General features: G+C 46.3%; 1 protein-coding gene across 1 annotated transcript in view; it reads right to left on the bottom strand.

The window, feature by feature from the left end:
* The window catches only part of ECEL1 (endothelin converting enzyme like 1), a 207,682-nt gene that overhangs the window by 33,612 nt on the left and 148,345 nt on the right, over positions 1-25,725 (bottom strand). The window contains exons 7-12 of the mRNA XM_086944957.1: positions 16,319-16,417; positions 15,596-15,670; positions 15,397-15,500; positions 12,661-12,719; positions 8,701-8,752; positions 5,137-5,204 (exon numbers count right to left, since the gene is read on the bottom strand). Coding sequence (XP_086801083.1) covers positions 5,137-5,204; positions 8,701-8,752; positions 12,661-12,719; positions 15,397-15,500; positions 15,596-15,670; positions 16,319-16,417 — 457 coding nt within the window. The remainder of the gene's footprint in view (positions 1-5,136; positions 5,205-8,700; positions 8,753-12,660; positions 12,720-15,396; positions 15,501-15,595; positions 15,671-16,318; positions 16,418-25,725) is intronic.

Genomic DNA, 25,725 nt, shown 5'->3' with positions numbered 1-25,725 from the left:
GAATCTTCTTGGACAGGCTTGAACAGTGGGTAGAGGAGAAAATATTCTCACTGATACTCAGTATGGGTTCAGGAGGGATGTTGGCATGATAGAACAAGGTGTTAACTTAAACATCTGCTTATCAATAAATATACAATTGCAAAAGAGGGGCATGTCTACTCATGCTTTGCAGATCTAAGCAGTGCGTTCGATCTGGTAAACCATAACAAGCTATGGAAAACCCTCGTGGACATGGGTGCTCCGATGCGGATCATTAGTTATGCGTCTCAATTGTATTCCCATCTGACTGCGCAGGTACGTATGGACTGAAAGGGGAATGTACCAAAAGTTTTAAGGTCGCCCGGGGGATTCCACAGGGGTGTGTCCTTGGTCCTCTGCTCTTTTCACTCTATATAAATAGGGAGGAGGAGATGTTATAGAAAGTGAAGGCCACGCCCCCATGGTTGAATCCAGTGCAGTTTCACTCCTACTATATGCAGACGATGCTGTCCTACTGTCTAGAACAGCAAACGGGTTGCGGCTTCTGATTGATAACTTTGTTACCTTTATGGAAAATAAAGATACGAAAATAAATCTAGAGAAAGCGATTATCATGGTGGGTGGAAAAGGAAGGGCAAAAAAGAGGACACACCATATTAGAGGGGAAACATCCTTTACATTGCGGTGATTACACCGCGATGCATTTAAAACGCTGCCATTACAACGCAAGCGTTACATCGACTTGCACTTGAAGGCGCTATAACCTAAGGAATAGTAAGATTTACTAATCAACACCTTCCCTACTGTACGTAGACTGGTGTTGGAATTGTAAATCTTACTACTCCTAAGTCCAGCGCCCTCCAGCGCAATTCGTTGTAACGACTTGCGTTGTAAAAACTGCGGTTACATACCGTGATCATTTTGATCGCGTTGTAACATCACATATTCATATTAGAGGGAAGACCCAACTGTTTTCATATTTAGGAGGCCAAATTACTGCATCAGGGCGTTGGGAAAGCCAAATAAATGCCTCCAAAATTAAATTCCTTAGCGCCACAGAATCCATCTTTAGATTAGCGAGTAAAGTGGGCCATAACAGATTAGGGAAATACTGATGTTATATAAAAGTAAATGCCTCCCAATCAATCAATGACACTTTTAGAGCGCGCTACATACCTGTAGGGTCTCAAGGCGCTGGGGGGGGGGGGGGGGGGGGGGGTGCCGCTACTGCTCGAACAGCCAGGTCTTCAGCTTCTTCCTGAAGGAGAGGTGGTCTTGGGTTAGGCGCAGGTCGGTCGGGAGGGAGTTCCAGGTCTTGGCGGCCAGGTAGGAGAAGGACCTTCCTCCTGTGGTCGCTCTTCGGATGCGGGGGACGGCGGCGAGGGCGTGGTTGGCTGATCGGAGGTGGCGTTTGGGAGCGTAGAAGTTGATCCGGCTGTTGAGGTAGCTCGGGCCTTGGTCGTGTAGGGCTTTGTGTGCGTGGGTGAGGAGGCGGAAGGTGATTCTTTTGTTGACGGGGAGCCAGTGAAGGTCTCTCAGATGTCCGGAGATGTGGCTGGTTCGTGGGATGTCGAGGATGAGTCTGGCTGAGGCGTTCTGGATCCGCTGGAGTCTCTTCTGGAGCTTGGCAGTGGTACCGGCGTAGAGGGCGTTGCCGTAGTCCAGTCGGCTGGTGACGAGGGCCTGGGTGACGGTCTTCCTGGTCTCGGTGGGGATCCACCAGAAGATCTTCCGTAGCATGCGTAGGATGTTGAAGCACGCCGAGGAGACGTTGTTGACTTGCCTGGTCATGGAGAGGGAGGAGTCCAGGATGAAGCCCAGGTTGCGTGCATGGTCTGTCGGTTTGGGTGCGGTGCCCAGGGCAGGAGGCCACCAGGAGTCGTCCCAGGCTGAGGGTGAAGAGCCGAGGATGAGGACCTCCGTCTTGTCAGAGTTCAGTTTCAGGCGGCTGGTCATCATCCACTCGGCTACCTCTTTCATCCCTTCGTGCAGGTTGGCTCTGGCGGAGGCGGGGTCGTTGGTCAGGGAGAGGATCAGCTGGGTGTCGTCGGCGTAGGAGATTATGCTGAGGTTGTGTTTGCGTGCGATGGCCGCGAGGGGGCTCATGTAGACGTTGAAGAGGGTGGGGCTCAGAGATGATCCTTGAGGGACGCCGCAGATGACTTCGGAGGCCTCTGACTTGTACGGTGGTAGGCGGACTCTCTGTGTTCTTCCGTCGAGGAAGGAGATGATCCATTCCAGCGCCTTGTCCTGGATTCCGATGTTGCTGAGGCGCTGTACTAGGGTGCGGTGGCAGACAGTGTCGAATGCCGCGGAGAGGTCTAGGAGGATGAGGGCCGCTGTTTCTCCATTGTCCATCAGGGCTCGGATGTCATCGGTGGCGGCGATGAGGGCGGTCTCGGTGCTGTGTTTGGCTCGGAAGCCGGACTGTGAGGGGTCGAGGGGTCGAGGAAGGCGGCCATCTGCTTGTTGACGGTCTTCTCGATGACCTTGGCTGGAAACGGGAGGAGCGAGATGGGGCGGTAGTTCTTGAGTTCGGTGGGGTCCGCTGTCGGTTTCTTGAGTAGAGCGCTGAGTTCGGCGTGCTTCCAGCTCTCAGGGAAGGTGGCGGTGTCGAAGGATGTGTTGATGATGTCTCGCAGGTGGGGTGCGATGACAGCGTCGGCCTTGTTGAAGACGTGGTGAGGGCAGGGGTCGGTCGGTGATCCGGAGTGGATGGAGTTCATCGTGCGGATGGTGTCTTCGGTGCTGATCGGGGTCCAGGCGTGGAGGGTGGTGGTGGGGGGTGGTTGTTCGGTCATGGTGTGCGTTGGTTGGTTGTTGAAGCTGTTGTGTATGTCCGCGATCTTGTTGTGGAAGTATGAAGCGAGGGAGTTGCAGAGGTCTTGCGATGGGGTGATGTCGTTGTTTTCTGCGCTAAGGGTTGGAGAGCTCTTTCACGATGTTGAAGAGTTCCTTGCAGTTGTGTGCGTTGTTGTCCAATCTGTCCTTGAATGCTGTTTTCTTGGCGGCGCGGATCAGCTGGTGGTGCTTCCGGGTGGCAAGCTTGAAGGAGGTCCTGTTGTCCGGTGTAGGTTCCCTTCTCCAGACTTTCTCGAGGGCTCGGCAGTTCTTCTTGGAGCTCTTGAGTTCGTCGGTGAACCACGGGGCTTTCTTGCTGCCGGGTCTGCTGGGCGGGGTCTTCAGTGGGGCGAGTTCGTCCGTGCAGTTGCTGATCCACTTTGTGAGGTTGTCGGCAGCCTGGCTGGGGTTCGCTGAGCTGGCAAGTGCTGGTTACGGCGCTGCATTGTGGGGGGTCGATAAATTGTGCCCTTTTGCAAACCGTAGAGAACCTGTTTTGGCTAAATTGCTGGCTGTGCCAAAAACTAGTTCATTATATATAACTCACAGGGAAGTGGCAGTTCCTTTTCTAGAGCATGACCTGCATGCCTGCTCTGTCCTTTTGTGGCACAACATATGCAGTAAAGTAGGGACAGAGTTTACAAAGGATATGATATCAGATTGTCTCACTTTAGACGCGTGGAGGAAAACAAGATGTCTGACTTATATAGACAGCAACCTAAGGAAAGTGGATAACTGCATTGGAGCCAAGGATACTACTAAAATCTTACAATATAGCAAAACTGAGGTCAAAACCATACTCAGGAGAGTGGGGGAGACAGAAAGAAATACTTGCGAGTGCAAACAAATCCACGGTGTGCAGATACCTGTCGGGCCCGGTACAAGTTGGCCTGCAAAACTATCTGGTAATGGTGAAGAACACTCAAAAGAGGTTCTTCCTTACCAGATTATGCCTAGGAACATTGCACTTGAGGGGCGTGGGCAGATATGTTACCAAAATGCCCATGTGACGGTAGAACCAGCCAAAGCAGAATGCACTTTATTCTGTTTTGTAGCTTTTATAAGGACCTTAGAAACAATTCATAGCGCCGATTTTTTAAATTGCCATATATATTTACTATTGGGATGCTTTTAATTATTTATGTGCATTAGAAAATGTGCACATTTGCTCCTCTATTATCTATTTCATTATATGTGCCCTTGGTAGAAGTAAAAATCTTGCAAACTTGGAAGTTCTAACCTATGAGGCTGCATTATACATGTTTGGAAGATGGTGATAGGCCAACTCCTTTCCCCAATGGGCACGTTATGGGTATGGCTAACGGCTATGGCAGTCGACCTCGAATCTGAAGAACTGGGTTCGAGTCTCAGCGAGGACGCTGAACATCCTGTGATTCTTGGCAAATCACTTAATCTCCTCGTGCCTAACAAAAAATGACTGTGTCCTCATGTGTAATGCAACTGGTGCTATGTAAAGCGCTCTGATACCCGATTCGGGTCAAGTTCGCGCTATATAAAACTGTCAAAAATTTTTTGGGGAATACTCTTTCTGGTAGAACTTTTTAATTCTATCATACATTGTATAGCCTTAAAAACAGTGGACTATTTATCCTCGTCAAAATGGATGTCTTTATCTAGAGCAAAGAAACAGCCATCAATCATATGTTGCTCCCGATATAAATATAGTTAATCCATATACATTTTAACAGCTTCTGACTAATGAAGGGAGAAAAGTGAGCTAAATGATTTTTAATTGAAACAAATGTATTACATTTTAAGATTTTTTTTATAGATTTTGGTGTCTCTGACTATAACGATATCTGATTGATAGAGTGAATTGATTTGAACTTGCGAGGGGAGTGCCAGGTGATTATAATTATTAACATGGCGAACCACTAAGTAGGTTTTTGTCTTTTTTCCAAACTTTGATGAGCCTCAGCTGCCAAATATGAATGTGATAGGTTTCTGTCGTTGTGAGTGGGTATTAAGACATGAGCTGTGCCTCCTATTTTAATTTATTAATTTTACTGTCTTTATTGTGTACTTTTATGGTTTTATATATGTAAACTGAATAAAGAAATGAAATTAAATGACCTCATGGTTACAGGTTAAAATCCAGGTGGGTCCACTCAGCCTTTCATCCTTCTGAGGTCGATAAAATGAGTATCATTGAGTTGGATAACAATAAACATCTGTCATTCAGCGCCAAGATACCCTTCTGGGTGAACGTGCGTTTTACAAAGACACATGTTATGTTATTCATGGGCACATGTGGCATGGAAGAGGGTACCTGTAGGCGCACAGTCTCCAGCTTACCCCAGTCGTCATAGCCATGGGTCAGTTCATGCCCGATGATGGTCCCGATGCCCCCATAGTTCAGAGACCTGTTGGGATAAGAGTATAAGGGATAGAAATAATGAATATATTCCACCACCCTTCCCATGACATGGTACCCTTCTACAACTGAGAAGGAGAAATTAATGTTTTGCTTGTCACTAAACAATGTGTACTCCTTTGCAAATACCAGGGGGGAAGACTGGGTATGGATGCCCCTGGACCCAAACATATAATGCTGACGTGTCACCTGTCTTGACGGGTGCTCCAGGGACAAGGAAAGGGATCAAAGGAAGCCACATCAGTGCCAACTGGTTCACACCACTAACTTGGCTTCCAACTTTTTTTTTGTTGAAGATAATTACTGTTGCTTCATTCATTTTGCAATTTTAAAGGGCTTTGTGAAAACTTACAATGAGGTTTTTCCCATTATTTTTTTACAAGGTGATGCATTTGACGCGCAACCAACTCGCATCTCAATTCAACATATTTTATCTTCCTTTGTGTTTTTTTTTGCCAATCAGTACTTTGTATTTTTTGTAGTTCCACTTTTCTCTTTTTCTTTCTTTCTTTTTTTATTTTAGGGGGGTTTTGTAAAGCGCTTGGTGATGCACAGCGGCGTGTCCCCGCGCTGAGGAGCAGATACTTACTGGAACCTACAGAAGCGGAATACCTTACTGTACGAATAGTGCAGTTTTAAGCTTGGCTCTAAAGATTAGTTCTGATGGTTCTAGTCGCAATGCCATGGGTAGTTTGTTCCATCTAGAAGCTGCAAGGTACCTAAAGGATCTTCCGCCCATCCGTGCTCTAGACACCTTGGGGATAGCCAGGAGTCCTGAGCCGGAAGATCTCAGGGAGCGGGACGGCTCGTAAGACGTCAGCAGTCCTTTCAAAGGGAGAGGAGACCTCCCATTGATGATCCGATGGCACGTGCATAGTGCTTTGAATTCTACCCTGCTTCTGATCGGGAGCCAATGCAAAGACCGGAGGGCCGCTGAGGATGCGGCTCTTCTGGGTAGTCTAAGCACTAGTCGGGCAGCGGCATTCTGTAAGACCTGTAGGCGGCTCAAATTCTTCTCCAAGGTCCCTAAATAGAGAAGGTTGCCATAGTCCATCTTTGATGTAACTAGTGCGTGCACCAGGGTTTGACGGGCTCTCACAGGTAAAAACTTCAATGCCTTCCTGAGACTTTTGAGGGTCCTGAAGCATGATCCGACCACCCGATTGATCTGGGGTCCAAAGGTCAGGTCAGTATCAAACCAGATGCCCAAGTTCTTTGCTTTCTGGCACGGGATGGGCGTTGGACCTAGGCAAGACGGCCACCATGCCGACGTCCATGCCGATTGGCATCCCCCCACGACCAGCACCTCGGTCTTGCCTCCGTTGAGCTTGAGACAATTGGCGGACATCCAGGCAGCTAGATCTTGCATGAAGCTAGATCTTGCTCTGAAGATGTCCACCGAAAGACCGGGTGCACGCGACAGGGAGATGACCAACTGCGTGTCGTCGGCATAAGACACCATTCGGAGGCCGTGACTCTCTACTAAGGTGGCAATCGGGGCAACATAAAGATTAAAAAGTGTTGGACTCAGGGACGAGCCCTGCGGCACCCCCTGGTCCAAAGAGATTCGCTCAGAGTAATGGTCACCTTGCCTCACTTGGAAGCCTCGGCCTGCAAGAAATTAATAAATCCATTTCAGCGCTGCCCCTCTCACCCCACCTTTGTTCAGACACTGTAGCAAGATGGAGTGTGCTACAGTGTCGAACGCTGCGCTGAGGTCTAAGAGGATTAAAGCCATGGTTTGTCCCTCGTCAGCACCTTGCCTGAGGGTTTCGGTAGCCCTGAGAAGGGCAGACTCCGTGGAGTGACGAGGCCGAAACCCGAATTGGGTAGGGTGAAGAAGGTTGCTTTCCTCCACATATTTCATTAGCTGTTTGTTTACCACCTTCTCCGCTACCTTAGAGAAATAAGGCAGCAGAGAAATGGGGCGTAGATTGTCCAGCTTCTCAAAGCTAATGTTGGGCTTCTTGCGGAGGGGAAGCACCACAGCCTGTTTCCAATCCTCAGGTATAGAACTAGATCGGAAGGAGACATCTAGCAAGTGCCTGATGTAGGGTTCAAGTGTCTCCAGACTATCACTCAACCTTTTTGGGGATGCGGGATCTCGAGGGGAGCCAGATTTAACAGATCTGCACATTTTAACTAAATCCTCCGGTAAGGGAATAGTAAAATTGAGTAGCAGATTTTGATCGGCTTCCTCTGCTACTGGGTCTGCAGGCTCTTCCGCTGCAGGTGGTATTTCGGGAAAAGCAGAATAAATCTTAGACACTTTGTCTCCAAAGTAGTTGGCAATGCGATTGCATGCTGCTACTGAGTGGTCTTCATCTTGAGTAAAGGTTTTTGGGGTGGCAAAGGACTTATATATGCTGAACAGTTCCCTGGCAGAATTCTCTGCCCCGTGGATTCTGTCTGCATAGTATGTGGCTTTCTCTATCCGGATCTTATTATGATAGACGCGTCTCTTAGTGAGATAGGCCTCTTTCATCCGGTCATCATATGCCACTCTCCATTGTCTTTCTGCTCGTTTACAGTCCCTTTTGGCGCAGCGCAGCACCTCGCTGAACCAGGGAGCAGTTCTTTGTCTGTGGACACCTTTGGTTGACCGGCCCAATTGGGCTGTGCAGTCCAGAGCAGCCGTGATGCGGTCATTGAGCAATTTATTTGCCCTTGCCACATCATTGCCTCCTGGGGGCCCTTCCGCGGTAAGAGCCTTATTAAACTCTAGCAGGGAGAATCTTGCCCACCTGCGTCGAGGGTAGTTGAGAGGGGTGGGAGCGATAGCTTTATGCTTGGGCAAGTGAATAACGAATGGAACAAAAAAGTGATCTGTCCAGGGCAGGGGCACTGGGGGAGCAACTAAGATATCCTCCCAATTGGCAAATATAGGGTCTAGCAGATGCCCACGATTATGTGTTGGAAGCTGCCCCTTTAGCTCTAGCTGTAGGGTGTGAAGTTCTTCCCGGAACTCCACCGCTCCTTTGTCTAGTGAGTCTTCCAGGTGTGTGTTTAAGTCTCCCAACAACAGAAACTTGTCCCTCCTTATCGCTGTTTCTGTGACACACTCTAAAAGATTGCCTTTAAATCTGGACATAGGTCCCGGTTGGCGATAAACTAGCAGACCCTTTACAGTCATGCTCCCGTCCATTGTGCTTTTGCCATTGCCTTACCCATGTTTTATTTTTGTATTTCCATTATCACTCAGTCAGCTACCTATTTCCCTAAGGTCGTTGTGGAGGGTGAAATGGTCATTTGTACAGAAGTGTGTTTCCGTTTTTCGAATTTCGTAAAAAGGAAGAAAAACCTCCTGCAGTTTTATTTAAGCAATTATTTCACTTCCAATCAAAATCTGTCAAAATTCTCGTTGAATCCCCCATTTTTAATCTGCATGTGCTGCGACAAGGGGGCCCCGTGGATGGTACGACAGATCAAACAGTAGAACGATAGTTGATCCATTAGAGTTCAGAAAAGATGTATTAAGAACTTACTGTGGAAATTCGGGGTCATAGAGTGTCGGCTGCAGGATCCCGGCTGGGAACACTAGGAAAGAAAACAAATGACGGACTCAGAGGGCAGAAGAAAAGACAAAGTCAGCTTCTCAGCAGCAAAACTGCATTGAGTGCAAACACCACTCACCCCATCTGCTGGTACATTTCATCAACACTCCTTTCTGACAGGTTAGCTTTATAATTTAAATTATGCTGGCGTAATTCATGTAATTTTAAGGAACTTTGGGGCATATTATAAAGCAGGGCGTTAAAATTATCGCCGTTTTAGCGGCAGAAAACTACCCTGGAGAATTCCAATAGAAAACCATGTTCACACCAGAACATGGGTTTCTATTGGAATTCTTAAGGGCATATTATCAAGCCCATTATCGCCACTTTAGCTGCAGTTTTCTGCCGCTAAAACGGCGATAATTTTTAACGCCCTACTTGATAATATGCCCCTTTGTGTTATACATGTATGCGAAAATCCCCACAATATGCCATTATGTCAAATTGCATAAGCGTGTCACCATTCATGTCAAAATTGCAATGCAAATTAAGCATAACGTTGCTTGCAGGAATTGTGGTTTTGCACAATTTTTTTTAGTGTGAAATGTGTCCTTATATTAAAAATTGACGTGAGAACGTATTTAACACTAAAATATAGTGCTTAATAATGGGTTTGAATTGCACATCATTTAGCATAAATTTCATGTAATTATGCAAAACAAATTCTGCAAATATTGCTCATGCCTACTGGTAATCCATGTTAATTAGCTTTAATAAGAGATATTTATACAGAAATATTGATAAATTTTTATTTTAAAATCTAATGGTAAACTTAATTAACAAAATTATTAAACGGTGATAAAACAAGTTAAACTAGTTCAACACATCAAATAACATTTACTAAAGAGAAATAAAAATATTAGTAAGGATGAGAATTTTTTTTAATAAATTTCCTCAATATTTATAATTCATTTATTATTTCATACATGTTCAATTTGAAGAGTCGATGTGTTGTAATGTTTTCTTTTACTACTTCAAGGTAATAATACATATTTTAAATTACTTACATTTACATTCTACATTAAAATATGCTTCATATTTTTTCTCAAGAATAATAAACCTTCATAATTGTCTCTATTCTTTCCCATTAGAAACTCTTTGTTGCGGTGATGGAATTCACCTATGTATGGATGGTTATTGGTAGTAACTGTTCATTTGTAAATCGTGTTTTAAGAGGCTCACTCTCTGATCCGAGGAGCTGAAGAAATGCAAGTCTACACACGGTGTAAATCTACACTCAGAAATGGTAAATAGCAAAAAAGTACATATTCACGCCTAGGTGTAGTAGTGAATATACAGGAGTAAATGTACTCATGTATACTTAAATCTGTGAATTGGTCATTGATGCAGCCAGCATATTCTATAATGTTTTATAAAAGAAAACAGAAAGTCCAAAACTAAGTCTTACAAGTAAGCTAGGGCCAGATGTTTGTAGAAGTGGTTGCGAAAAATTTACAAAATTCCTGACCATGATATTTGTGACCATTACATTATATTGGGAACTGACCTATGAATTATAATAAAATAAAGATTCAGTGTGGGTTGCAATCCCACCTACCTCATTGCTATTCGTGAGGTATGCTACAAATTGCGACTTACTTTGATTGGTGGCCATAAGAGTCATGGTGGCCTGCCTGAGTCTGTAGAACACTATGGCCTAGATGCATCATTGTAACATTTTGCGATTTCTTAATTGCGACAAATTAAGGAATCGCAATTAAGAAATCGCAAAATGCTATGCATCAAAAAAAATCACAAATTATTTTGCGATTCGGTATTTTTCCTTAATTGCGATTCACAATTTGCGAATCGCAATTAAGGAAAACCCTTCCCATTGATTCCTATGGGCCAGAAGGCCCATAGGAATCAATGGGAAGGCATTCACATTTTGCGAATTTCAAATTGCGATTCGCAAAATGTGAATGCAATTTCAAGGGTGCAGGGGGGGTTCAAAGAACCCATCCCTGCACCCCTGAAATTTAACTGTAAGTGCAGTATACACACACACATGACCCAAGGACATGTGTGTGTGTAAATGAAAACTTTCAAACATGCAAATAGTGCATGTTTGAAAGTTTTCGGTAAATTAGCATGAAGTTCAACTTCATGCTAATTTACCCCTTCCAAATTGCGAATTCGCAATTTAAAATGCAATCCCAATTTAAGACATCGCAATAAAATTGCGACTTTCTTAAATTGCGAAAATAGCAAAATGCTTCATGCATCCCAAAAACGGGATTTGCATTCGCAAACGGCCGAATTTTGTGATTCGCACCGTTTGCGAATGCAAAAACCCTTGATGCATCTGGGAATATGTCTGTGATCGTCTTTAACTTTTTTTATTTTACGCAGCCCAGGTTCCTCCGAGGGAAGGATGCTGCATTTAAAACGAAAAGGACCACGACCCCTCCTAAACAACTTTTCTTTATTTTCACAAAGGGGAAGGAGTCCCACCTTCTCTGAATAGTTGGAACCTATCAATAGTTTGCCACCTAGCATTCCGAATTGCAGTTTGGAAGGGACGCCCGGCCTAAACACACCCCATCCAAATGGCAATTTCGTATGTATTTCTAAAGCCATTTATCAATTTGGTAAGAACTTACTGAATCACAAAATGGGTTTAGTACATACTCAGAAACTCTTTAAAGGATGAAACCCCTGTTATTTGGTGTATCGAAGGGTTTTTGAACACCTTATGGCTTTCTACATCTGCACCCTAGCCCTTTAGTACCAGAAAGTTATGGGGTTCAATTAAGTCATTGAAGTAATCAGGGAGTTTTGTTTCCAAAATCAAATTAAAACACCTACATGAAAATAGGTCTGGTATGAAGGCAGATGGAATCTGTTAAACAAAAGAAAACAATGTCGGCTGTGGGGATCTTTTAGGGTAGAATGAAGACAGATGATCATTCAAATCCAACTTTCGACTACTTGTAAGAATTTAGGGAGTGTAATGCAGGTGATGCAGATGGTAACAAATATATATAACACACCAGCTCCTAGAGAACCTTCCTTGAATGTCTTACAAACATGGATGGCACTCGCTCGATATTGTGGTTAAGGACTGGCGTTTAATGAGATTCCTAGAAAAAATTGAAGTATCAACCAATACCATTTGAAGAAATTTCACTGATAACCCTCCAGTGAATATACCATGTTTGGATACATTCAAACTAATACATTTATCAAAGTACTATTGACCCTTCAGCACTTGGCTACTCTTCGGTTTACCCAGTGATCACATCAGTATCCGGGATATGAGGGGGTTTTGTTTGTTTGGCTACTTGGTCACTTTAAATCTAGGAGTTTATTTTTAAGGTTTTGTTTGGGTGCTCCAGTAGCATTGAGTCGTATTACTTAAAATTATTAAAAGCCTGCAACTTAGTGAAAAATTGCATAGCGCTACATGACCGCCTACGCAACCGATTCTAAAGTTGATTCCAATTCAATGCGGTTGTTAAATCCCCAGAATCAAGAGGTCTTTTGAGGTTTCGCTCCCTGCTCAATGCCGATCCCTGTTCTTATCCAGCTTCCAGAATAAACAATGACCTGAGCCATACGATCGTCCTATGTTCGATAAACGACCCAAGAAGATGTTTCTCTGGTGCTACAACTGTCATGATGTTATCTGGTGATAATTGAAGGATGCCCATTTTAGAAAATCAATGCTTCAGTTCTTTAGTGAACACAGTCAATAAGCTGTCAATAGTGCATCGTTCAGGGATCCAACATTGATGGCGGCGTCCCAGCTTCCATGCCATGGTGGCCGGTTGCCAGGGGGTTTCCACGTCTCGGTAATCTAAGGTTGACCTGGTTTTCCACGAGACATGCTTTGGTTGGACTAGGCAAGCTGCAGCGTCAACTAAAGGATAGTTGCAAGGATCTACTTACCCATCTGGTTCTTGTTGGGCAGGTAGTAGGCATTCAAGGCCTGTGGAGGGAGGAGCCACCTATAGGATAACACCAATCAGAAAGTAGGATCATTAGGGATTCAGGGACAATATGGCATATACGTTTTAAATCAAACTCCTGAATAGACAGGCTCACTATGCCCCCCCACCACCAGTGAACATCTGAAAAATCCACCTCTCTTCAGTTCATACGCGTAATGATGAGTTTCTCAGATGGCCATCCCTTTGTGCAATGTCACCACCAGGGAAAATTGGAGTTAACCAGCCTATTCTTCAGATGCTTAGCAATGCGGACACAAGCACATTGCCCAGTCTAGGAAACTCCACCCTCGAAACTGACGCACCACGCCCCTAGCTCTGTGACGCGCCGCAGATGCACCATGTCCCCCAGGTGGGATTTCCAGCCCTTAAAACCAACAGACACCTTCTGGTGGCCAACAGAGTGGTTGACAGCAGGCCTGTCAGGAAGGTAGAAGCTAGTTACAAGGAATGCAGGTAGAAAGAAGAGTCTCACTACTTCAGTACTTAGCTGACTCGAATTTTGAGGTACTAATACGTGTTCGACCTACAGTAAAGGAGTGCCTAGAGCATCACTCCAAATTAGGCCAAAAGAGGCATTCCGGACCGTTCCCCCAGCAAAAGAATCCTGAATAGAAATTGGTGAGTCTCAAGATTACACCCAACACGTACACGTGTGATTGCGGTGTTCTCATAGCTGCGTTGGGTGTAATATGGTGACTGATTATGTTTATAAGGGTATAGGAGCTCAAAGGGTAATGAGAAATCCAGCATATGACAATGGCATTAAGGAATACGTTCATACGTGACCAACTTAAATGGCTGTAAGTAATTATCAAAACTCTGGGTTTACATTTTCAGGAAATTTTACGGCACAGGAGATTCCTATAAATTACTGATGCGCAGGCCTTTTCTTACTTTATATTATTTCACAACACTTAAAAAGAAAACAAGTAGGCTAAAAGAAATATGGAAGAATTCATGGGTCGGCTTAGGTCCTGAAGAATGCCTGGAATCGACATGTCATATAGGAATGGGCAGAAACATGTTGACTGACCATTCAGTTAGAAGGGAGGTCTTCTAATTAAAAACCCAAAACCCTCCATACAATTGTAACCTTGAGGGGGAAGAGGAAGGAAATGAAACATGTGTTCCCACTTAATACAATTTTAAATTAATTAAAACCTTATATATTAAGTTACAGCAGATATGACAAATACCACATACATATATCGCTCAGGTTTTTGGTGAGTTCACCTTTAAGTGTGCCGCCAATGTGGGTGAGCGGGCCTGCACCCTATTTATTTTTGCACACCAGCCCATAAGAAATTAAGGTGTCGACCTAAACACCAAAATAATTTGGTTTCATAGGTGAAGTGTGGCTCAGTGGTTAGAGGCGGCAGACCCGGAAGCTGAGATCGGCTCGGGACCAGGGTTCAATTCCCAACGCGGCAGGGTCTTGAGTCAATGTCCGCGGGCTCGATAATTCTCGCCTCGGCGCCTACTCTAACCTTGGGCTCCACTCTGCAACTCTGGGCAATAGCTTGCTTAATCTCCACAACGGCCCCTTCAACGCCGGGGATGCCTGGTCTCACCTTGGGGGTGCCCAGAAGGGACCATCTCACAGGGAAAGCCAGGACGGGTTCCCCAGCGGTATACAGCGCCGGGACGCCCCGGTGCGGGCAGCTGTGCGCTTTACAAGTATACCACATTTACATTTATTTATATTATCTTTTTTATGGTTATATTAATGTTTGGGAGGGCGTACTCTCGCCTCTCCCCTCCCCATGTTTTGCCAGACCAGTAAATCATAACCAAAGTATCTTTTGATCGAATTATTGGGTCTTTAAAAGCACTTACAAAAATGGCCCCCTATTGGAGTCAATAATGGAACATTAACTCCCATATTAGCAATATTTTTGTGAACAATATTAGGGAGGCAAAATTTCTGTCAGGTGATATGTTGGCTAACTACATTCGAAAACTACAACCACCCCCGACAGGCCCAACACAACGTGGCTCCCTGTCCCACAGTCCCCTCCACCCCCACCTGGAGTGGAGTAAAATGTGAAGGGTGACTGAGTGGACGGGCAAATATAGTACAGTGAATAGGGTGAGTGCATGGGTATTAACAGGAGAGGAAGAATCGGTGATATGTGTCTTTTCCCAAGATTGTCTACTTTTTCGGAGGATGCACACGCGTGTCACTTTTTCAGTGAGTGCATATGTGTTGGAGTAAGTGCATGTGAGCTTGAGGCTTTCTGCCTGTGTGAGAAGTTTGTTCGTGAATGAGTGTCGCACTCCTACATTTTAACGCCTCGTCGACAAATTTTTAAGCTGGTCCTTTCACGTATTGTGTCGAACCCAGCATACTTTTGACTCTCATGGTATGTCAGAGGCCTTACAGTAGGTATTCACTCAGACCACAATGAGAAACTTGCTATGTCCACCACAGCAGCCCAATCCACTCCCACCCGTGGGACCAGATTCTCCAGATCATCTCAAGAGCCTTCCACCTCGATAGAAGCTTGGCTGTGTCCACCATGCTCAAGCGGTCAGGAGACCAGCCCATCAGGCTGAGGCAAGAAGCCCACCTCAGGATTACCAGCAACACTGCACCTGACCCCTCCGTCCAGACACATGGACATACCACGCCATGCTGTGACGCGCCCTGGAAGCTCTGAACTTCGCTACTCACGTAGACTTGTCCACCTCCTGCCGGATCTTCTTCACCGAGAGCTTGATGTTGAACCTGATGCTGTTGAGGATGTTTTTGAAGTATTCCTTCTCATGGACTTCAAACTGCAGGAAAGAGAAGCATCAGGCATGGTCAATGGACCCCGCTACCCCCACGCCTTCCGCTTCCTTCTGCTTTGCACTCGTATCATCCCACTTACTTCATATTCTTTGTCGATGGCCTCAGCTTTCAGCAAGAAGTCTGGATACCCAATCATCACCATCATGTACTGCAGCTGGAAGAGAGAGGAGCGGAGTTGGTGCCGGTTTGGATCAATAGTACCAAACCCATAGACCACCCATGACACCCATCACCTATCAAGTACATAGCAAGGCCTATCTCTCATCAGACCTAACCAACTCAACCCAATTGCTTTCAGTTCTGTTGGGGTGACTGCTCTTCCAAGAAACAGGGAAGTAACCCCCTACCACCTCCATCTCTCTTATGTAACATCCCAACCTAGTGCATCTTCAGCCCAAGGGTTCTAGCTGGGAGTCCACCCAAAATATAATCTAGAGCTGTGGTGCACCACAGAACACTGCACCCCACATGGAGCCCTCTCCCCTCATTTCTCGCCCTCCTTCATTTTTTAGAACAGATAGATGGTGGGCTCTGTTTAAAGTAGACACACAGCGCCTCTATGTGGTCATCTGTAATAAACATGAGCTGATGTTAAGAAATACGGGCCGGTGCCAAGCACCGGCAAACACCAGCACAAATTAAGAATTGCCAGGGCCACCTTCATAGAGGTTAACTATAAAGACGTACTATGTGCTCAGTTCTCAGTTCAATAAATGTTGTAGTGCCTGTGTAGAGACCATCCTGTCCCAGACCCTGCCAGAGCTTTGGATATCTGGTGGACCCCTGGTCTCTGCCGGCTTACCTTGGCTCGTGCTGCAGATTTAGTTTCTTTGTCCATCCAGTCCAGCTCGTCCAGTCTCTGGTCCAGGATGTGTTTGATGTCCTCCACCAGCTGCTGAACCTGCTCAAGACAAGATCAAGGAAGGAAGCATCGTCAGAACAGTCTCCTCAAGACTTGCCTTAAAAAAAAGGGACACAAAAGCCTGGAAAAACTCTTCGTCTGGTGAATAACAGACCTGACCGTCGACCCTTCCGTTCCTCCAGTTAGCTGCTAGTTATCAGTCGAGCATTATTGCCCTCTGTAATTAAGCGCTTAATTTGTATAAAACATAAGTGCCAGGGCCCTAGCCAGGAGGCCACTGCAGCTTGCCCCACCTATTGCCGCTTCCAGTGAAAGTACCAACACACTACTAACCATCACACTCCTACAAAGTGTTGCAATTCAGACTATTACAGGCCCCCAACGCTAGTTGAAGGGCTTGGGCTACAGGAGATAGTCATTTTAATGTATATTTAATTAATAAACAATGTTTGTGCTCATCTCTAAAGTAGACAAATAACACCCCTATGTGGCAGACTGTCATAAGTGCTGGAGTTGACAATTAAGTGCTGTGCCGAGCACCGGGAACCACCGGCTCAAATTAAGCACAGCCTCTGTTGAAAGTGATAACTGCTGTTAATTGCCCAAGTTGTATTAATAAGCTCGAATCAGAGGTGAATATGTAGAAAAACTGGCAAGGGCTATCAAAAGTGGTGGCCACAACAGTATTTAATCTATAACATTGTTAGCATGTGTGCCCCCAATGTCCTCTCTCCTGGCAGACAGACAAGACAGATGATTCCATCTTCTGGATGCTTATGTGCCAGGCTTTCTAAAATTAGAAAGCAGGAAAATAACAATACTATAAGCCAGCATCCTACGCCTTCCAATTGGCTGAGCCAACCCCAGCATTTTACAATATTTAGATGTGTTTATTATGGGAGTTATTCAGATAGCGGAACACTGTGAACTGATTTACCTTTGGTCACTTCTTTTGTGCTGATTGGCACAGAATATTGCAATTATCGATAGAGAAGTTAGAATGATTTAGTTCTAGAATAATATCTTGGTAAATCAGACAATCTATAGTCTATCTATATACGTATAAGTTCAATGTAAGAGGTTATTGCTATGTCGAATGGGAATCAGAAGAATGTTCTACAGAGCTGGCCCTGTTTCCTGGAGGTCTGGGCATCTTCAGAAGCCACTTCTTTCTTGTTTATTTTTTATTAATTTACTGTGGATACGTCCCGGAAGAAGTCACAGGCAGGGGGTGAATGAACAAAATAGAGCCAGGCAGAAAACGAAAACTGCAGCACCACCCACAACAACAGGAGAGAGTAGCCAGAGGTCCATGTGAGGGAGGAGAGCTCCAGATTATAGCTGCCAGAGAGTCTAGAGCAGGGGTCTCCAAACCGGTCCTGGAGGGCCGGATCCATGCCAGATTTTTAAAATTACTACATGTATCTCAATGGGGATATCTCAAAAATATGGCATGGATCCGGCTCTCCAGGACCGGTTTGGAGATCCCTGGTCTAGAGTACCCTCTATATTTAAATCTGGAAATGGAGGTCTGTTGCAGTGCCTCGGTCTGGTGACTGAGGCAAAGGAGACCACGCCCTCCCGCTGCCGCGTCTACTTACGGAGGCCACAGGTGCTATAGCAGCCACCAATGTCGGCTGTGGCCATCCTGCTCAGGGTCACCTTCTGAGGGGGCAGCTTGAGTCATACAAGGACTGACCACAGATTCTGTGTGCCGGACAGTCTCGAGAGGCGTGGATGGCCCTTGAAGCACCGCGGCATGCTGCGCTGCCAAATTTCCCATGCTCATGTGTGACCAGCTACTCCAGTTCACCTTTTCCTTTGAGTTCTGAGACTTTTAGTGCCAGCATTACTAGTTCCAGAACTGAAACAAAAAGCCTGGGCTGGAGCACCTCATCCCACATGAAACTTGGAAGCTATAGGCAAGTGATGATCAGGGAATGAGGAAGGCAATAGTTTAGTTTTCTTTGGGGGGGGGAGATGTGTTGACTCCGTGTGGTCCCCCAATAACGTGAATACACAAGGATCTGTCTGGAGCAGAGCAGAACTGACTGGCACCGGGTTTTATCTCCGATGATCCACCAAGGTCCTGCATTGAAGGCAGAGGAGTGTGGTGGACACACTCAGGCTGAGAAAAAGAATTGGCGACCCAGCTAGGATCTCGATCCCTTTGTGGCCATGACGGGACCACGGCACACAGAAGGAGCGCCTTCTAACCACAGGGAATGGCACAGAAGTGGCCACAAGTGGGAATCTGCACGTTCCTTACGCAAGCACTGTCTTGACATACATGACCTCCTTAGTGGGAAGCAATGGGATCTGCTCTTCCTCACGGAAACTTGGTTAGATCAGGACTCCATGCCGGATATCATTGAAGCTATCCCAGAGGGCTACTGCCTGCAGAGACTAGACAGAGCACTAGGCAGAGGGGGTGGCATAGCCATAGTCGCTAAACAGGACTACCAATGTCAGCTAGAACGTATCACAATTGAGGATAGTGAAGCCGGTGCCTTCTCTATCTCGATAAGCGGTAATTTTACCTTGAAGGGCCTTCTGATCTATCGCCCGCCTGGCTCGACAGCCACATTTATCGAGAAGCTAGTAGAAGGCGTCACAGAGGCCGCATTAAGAGCTGACAAATATCTAGTTCTGGGTGACCTAAACTTACACCTAGACACCCCTACGGACAAGGTGGCGAGGGATTTCTGTCAAGTAATAACAGGATTGCAGTTTGAGCAGAAAGTAAAGCACCCCACCCACCAACTGGGCCACCTTCTTGACCCGATTTTCGCAAATTGGGACCAAGTGGAAGCTCAGAATCCAGTCCCCATCCCATGGTCGGAGCACCATCTCATCCCATTCACCATTGAGTTGCTGGGAGCACGACCGACTGAACCCCCTGCTGATAAACACCCTAGGCGGAGATGGGCGGCGTTCTCTCAAGCTAAATTCAATCAGGCGCTAACTGCGAAGGGCCACCCTGGGGGTGAGGGGGTAGAAGAAATCAATTCCAACCTAGCCCAGCGTATCACGGAAGCACTGGACTTGGTGGCCCCACTCGGTGTGGCAAAAGTGGGGGGCCGAGCTCAGAGATCGGCTCCATGGTACAATGAGGACATGCGGGTGGCCAAAGCAGCGTGTAAACGTGCTGAAAGGCAATGGAGGATTGCCTACACGACCCACGCTAAAGCAGAGTACATAGACTGTAGGCGCAGCTACCACAAACTGATAAGAAAGGCTAAAACACTGTATTTCTGCAACAAGATTGAAGAAGCAGAACAGTCCACTAAGGAACTCTTCTCAATCTATAAATCAATTGCCGTAGGGAAGCCTGCTGTGGTGCCCAAGAAACTTTGCACAACGGAGGGTTGTGACCGTATTGCGGAGTTTTTTGCAAATAAGGTAACAAACATCTACTGCGCCTTCCCTCAGCAGGCCGACAACAGTCCTATGCACTTGGAGGCCACTAAAATCAAAGGGGAACAGCGACTAACCACCTTTGTCACCCCTCCGACTGAGGAACTTCTCCGCATTTGCGGGTCGATAAAATCTGGCTCTCCAAGAGACCCGACTACTCCAAGTCGGCTGAAGGGTAGCCTGCAAGTACTTGAACCCTATGTTCGCCACCTACTAGATGCCTCCTTCAAGTCCCAGACTGTCCCCAATGCTTGGAAGCAAGCAGTTGTACTCCCTCTGCAGAAAAAAGCTAATGTCAGCTTCGAAAAACTTGACAATCTTCGCCCAATCTCCCTCCTGCCCTATATGGCTAAAGTGGCGGAAAAAATAGCCAATCTACAACTCATGCATTTTGTGGAGGAGGCATCGCTACTCCATGACTTGCAATTTGGCTTCCGCCCCGTCACTCGACGGAATCTGCGCTTCTCATGGCGGTCAAAGCGTTACGACAGGGTGTGGATGAGGGCCAAACCATGGCTTTGATCCTACTTGATCTAAGCGCGGCATTCGACACTGTAGCACATTCCATCTTGCTACAGTGTCTGAATGAAGGAGGGGGTCACAGGAGAAGCGCTTGGCTGGATCGGGTCTTTCCTGTCTGACAGGTGCTTTCAGGTCCGATTGGGTGACTGTTACTCGAATGAGATTGAGCTGGGCCAGGGCGTGCCTCAGGGCTCGTCCCTGAGCCCAACCCTATTTAATATCTATGTCTCCCCCCTGGCAGCCATTGTGGAAGGATACGGTCTACGCCTGGTGTCTTATGCCGATGACATGCAGCTGGTCATCTCCCTATCGCGTGCACCCGGCCTTGCAGCGGACATCTTCAGGGATTGCATGCAAGACCTGGCAACCTGGATGTCCGCAAACTGTTTAAAGTTGAACGGCAGCAAGACCGAGGTGCTCGTGGTGGGGGGAGGGCCGTCTGCGTGGTCGTCGGCGTGGTGGCCGCCCTGCCTCGGTGAAGTCCCCGTCCCCTGCCGGGAGGCCAGGAACCTCGGTGTGTGACTGGATATGGATCTTGCCTTTGGTCCCCAGGTCAGCCGGGTGACGGGGTGTGTTTTGGTGTTCTGAGAGCCTTAAGGAAAGTATTAGACCTCCTCCCTATTGCTGCTCGAAGGACGCTGGTGCACGCCCTGGTCACCTCGCGACTTGATTATGGGAACTTGTTATATCTGGGGGCCACGGGCAGGGTCATGGGCCGCCTGCAAGTGCTCCAGAATGCCGCGGCGCGGCTTGTACTCAGGCTCCCCAGGAGGTCACCCTCTAAACCAGCTCTCCAAACCCTCCATTGGCTCCCTGTGGGGAAGAGGGTGGAGTTCAAAGCCCTTTCCACATGCCACCGCATTCTGAGCGGCAAAGCTCCTGCTCCGCTCCAGAGTCTGGTGACCTGCTATGAGCCCACACGCAATCTACGGTCCTCGCAGACTGGACAGCTAAAGGTTCCCAGAGTAAGGAAGGCGCGCATGGGAGGAAGATCTTTTAGATAGCTCGCTCCCAGATGCTGGAATGCCCTGCCTTTAGAACTGCGACTAGAACCATCTGAAATCCTGTTCAGGAAGAAACTTAAAACCCACCTGTTTAGCAGGTAGCTTTCTGTGGGAGGGGGAGGGGGGGGCAGCCACTCCACTTATCATAGCGCGGGGACACGCCAGTGGCGTAACCAGGCGCTCTACAAATGCCCAAATAAATAAATAAATAAATATTTGTAACTAACCAAGGTGAGACGACTCTCTGGAGCTCCATAAATGAGAAAAGGAGCGAAGCCGTTTTGAAAAGAGCTTAAATGAAGCGGTGGAGGTTTTTGTTGAAGGAGTAGTCGTATAAAGTTTATCATTTCAATCAATTTCTCTGGCGTATTAGGTTTGTGGCAAATAGATATCTACTGAGGCTGAAAATGTTTTCTGCTATGTATCTGTTTTTAAAATGCATAATACTTCTGAATGTAACCTGGACCCAATGTTAATGAAGATTGGTTTAATACAATTTTTCCGGGGGATTGTATACCCTGGGCAGAAGAATAATATGTGGGGATCATTTTCGACTGCATTTAGTGTGCATGAGATGCAAATGGCATCTTTTTTATTTATATTTTTGCACATCCACTTAGATGTAGTATTTTCTAAATAGTTTGGGCTTTAAAACTACATAAAGTTTGGCTCAACCGGTGTCTCAGTGCTGTTTGGGCCTGACCTGAGGCCTACCCTGCCCAGATGGCACTGGTTCCTAGGCCTGGTCTTTGAACATGCCTTGTTTCCAATACCCCTGTACTCAGTATCCACTGGACCACGCACTACCAGCAAAAAGTACTGAATCCTTTGTGAAAGGCCTTCTGACGCAGTATCTGGAGTCCTACTCCGTACAGGATCTGTCTCAAAACTGCTTCCGTTCCAGGCATAGTACTGAGTCAGCCCTATTAGCTGTTACTGCACAACTGAGCGCATCCATGGATGCGGGCAATATGATGGCACTCATCCTGCTGGCCTCAGCACCGCTTTGATACGGTCTCACACAAAATCCTGATCCATCGGTTGCAGGAGATCGTTATTAAGGGTAGTGCCCTAGACTGGTTTGGGTCCTTCCTGTGGAATAGATCTTTTCACGTTATCTCTCTTCCATTCCACTCTCAGAGTCACCCTCTGCACTGTGGGGTCCTTCAGGGGTCAGCATTGAGCCCGACCTTGTTCAATATTTATGTTCGGCCATTGGCACTGATGGCCAAAGCCCATAACATATCTCTGGTATCTTCTGCAGATGATACGCAGATAGTCTTTTCCTGCACTAAGGACCCCAGCCAGGATGCGGGAAAATTTCAGGAAGACCTGTCCGCTACAGCAGGCTGGATGGAGGCAAATTGTCTCCAACTCAAGGCGTCCAAAACGGAGATCCTCCTATTAGGCAAAGACTCCCATTTATGGGAAAACAAGTGTTGTCCTCAGAAGTTGGGTCCCCCTCCTGTGCCAAAAACCACTGTAAAGAACCTTGGCATCAGGATGGACAGTGCTCTTTCTTTCGAGGAGCACGCCAAGACTGTGGCAGGAACCAGTTTCGGCATTCTACGTGGCTTTAAACGTATTTTGGGCTTGTTCCACCCTCACACTTCCCAGCTGGTAGTTCAAGCCATGATTTTGGCCAGGATGGGCTATTGTAATAGTCTTTTGCTTGGCGCTAATAAATCTGTGATCAATAGGCTCCAGCGCACCATTAATGCGGCAGCCCACACTTTACTCGCTATACCGAAGCACAGTTCTGCCTCTAGTGGGTTGCGCCGTCTCCACTGGTTGCCTATTGAGCAGAGAATCCGGTTCAAAGTCCTCTGTGTCACGCACAAAACACTGGCCGACATCAGCCCTAAGATTCTCAGTAATCTATGTCTGCCATACACTCCCACCCGTGCTCTGCGTTCTGCGGGCCACCACCTACTGCAGGTGCAGAGTTTCCACAGGGCGAGAACCGGGGGTCGTTCATTTAAGGTACGAGCACCAACTCTTTGGAACTCGCTCCCACTTTCCATCAGGAACATCCCCTTTCATCTGGCCTTTAGAAGGACAGTAAAGACCTGGCTGTTCCAGTAGCAGAAGCCTAGTATGCATCCTCCCTCTGTACCTTAGCGCTGGGACAGCTATGCACTGTACAAATCACATAACTTAACATAACATAACATTCCATGCCCAGGTGCCACCTTCCACATGGTACTGCCTTAAGCTATGTCTTGCACCTTGTAACCTAGCATAATACGCCTTTGTCCAGTGTGTTCTGGACTATAGGTGTGGAATTTAGACATTTCAAGTTCCCAGCACCCTGGACCAATTTCCAAAATCCCTCTGGGCAGGATCTGACAGATTGACACATTTATGGAGAGGCACTGAAGATTGTGACACAGATTTCCCTATAATTTGGGGGACACTATTGCCCAATCTAATATTGGATCAATTGCAAATCTTTGCCAGACTTGGTTAAGGAATATGGATATTACTGAATTATATTTTCCTAGACACCACCAATGAATATGTATACTGTCAATATCAATCTGCGAACCAGGAATCTAATGAGAATAAAGACACTAAAACCCTGATGAAGTTCAGATGTCTTTTTGACCGAAACACGTTGGCCGGATGTTTGTTTGATAGATTTTATGCATTACATGGAAATGAGATAAAAGAAGAATATATTTTTTTTTTGACAAAGGTTTGTGGACTGTTATATCTCTGGGCGCACCATTCCACTTTTTTCTGAGATTGGCGCATTTTACCAGCGCCTTAGTTTACAAACCAAACTCAAAAATGGGCTGATCATGTAATGTAGACAGCTTGTATTTTGACATGCATTTTATTGATTACTGGAAGTTTATTGATGTAAGGGCGTGGTCGAGAACAGTGTTACAAGTCACCTTGTTCCTTGTCGGCAGCACGCGGTTCTCCCAGCTCTGCTCTTTTCTATTTGAATTATTGTTATCAATCGTAATTGCTCTTCGGTTCAAAGGATAGGAAACAAGACTACAACTCCCAGAAGGCATTAGGTTATAAAAGGAAACAAGGGGAAGAGAAAGCCTGGCGAGGCAGGTGGGCTCCAGTGTTGATGGGAAAGCTGCCCTTGGTTCAACGAGAACTGCTCAGGTCCGTTGTGATGTATAGCTCAAGTCAAATTAACCCTCCAAAATGGCAGAGGGCATTAAACTGAGTAACACTGATTCCGGAAATACCAACTCTTTTAGTTGTTGCCTCTTTAACGGCAGAAGTACGTTATGAACCCCATTTTTTAACAACAAAAAAAATAAACCCCATTATTTTTACTATAATACTTGAAAAATAGAGTTTAAACTTCACCGGATAGTAGAAAGTGTGAGTAATTAGCACTGCGAATTTGTGTACGTAAAAATGTTTGGCTTATTAAACAAACAAAAATGTTTTAAGGGTCCGTTTTCAAAGTCTCTCTTTCCTTGTAAGACACCGACCGGCAGGGGGCGCTTTGCCTACACGATACGAGGCTCAACCGAACACAAGTTTAAGCTCATCATTGTAAAGTAGTTTTGTGGGCATTTTTAAAGGCCGAGAGGGACGAAAGATACGTTCAGCAGCAGCGTTATGGTATTCATTATACAAAGCTCGCCTTTTTTTATAGCGCGAACCTGGCCCGAGGGGAACTAGCGCGCTTTACGACAGAAGCAGACCCTGTTATAGGTTTTTTCAAGTAAAGTGATATTACGTGATTTTGCTCAGAACCACACGCTGTTGAGCCGACGCCGGGATTCGAACTTGATTCTTCGAGTTCCAGGGTCTCTGCTGGCCACAGAGCAAAGTCACTCGTGCAGAGCATGGGGTTTTATTGACCTTTGCAGTGCAGGTCGCAAGATCGATTTTTCCTTACACACATGAGACCATCCTATCGGAACCCACGTAAGGGCAGTTTAAACCGAGTGCAGGCTTTTCACTGGTGGGGACTCCCAGCACAAATCATATGAAATGTGGCATGCCCCTTCATAGTAAAGCATGCACAAATAAATAAAGCAGGAAGGTTGACATGGCGACTAGACCACGGCTAGGGTTTTTGCTACCCTAAACTGACATTTTGCCTTCCTCCAAAAAGTTCACACCAGAGCTGTCATCTAAGGTGAACACGACCAGTGCTTAATTTGTAAAAATATAAGTGCCAGGGCTCTACTCCGGAGGCCACTGCAGCTTGTACCACACATTGCCGCTGCCAAAGACAGTACTTAAAAGTCAAAGAGTGTCCCGACTTGGAGGCACAAAATTACCTAGGCTATATCACAGAACTGGTTGAAAAAAACCTACTGATAGCTGAAAATATTACAACCTAAGGTACGTCCGCAGAACACAACACAATCAATACACAGCAACAGCTAAACTAGCGTTAAAAATATGTTTTCATATATT

This window comes from Lissotriton vulgaris, chromosome 11 (assembly GCF_964263255.1).
Source record: "Lissotriton vulgaris chromosome 11, aLisVul1.2, whole genome shotgun sequence".
NCBI classification, from domain to species: Eukaryota; Metazoa; Chordata; class Amphibia; order Caudata; family Salamandridae; genus Lissotriton; species Lissotriton vulgaris.
Note: the sequence above shows the minus strand (reverse complement) of the source record. Positions and strands in the feature narration are given on the sequence as shown.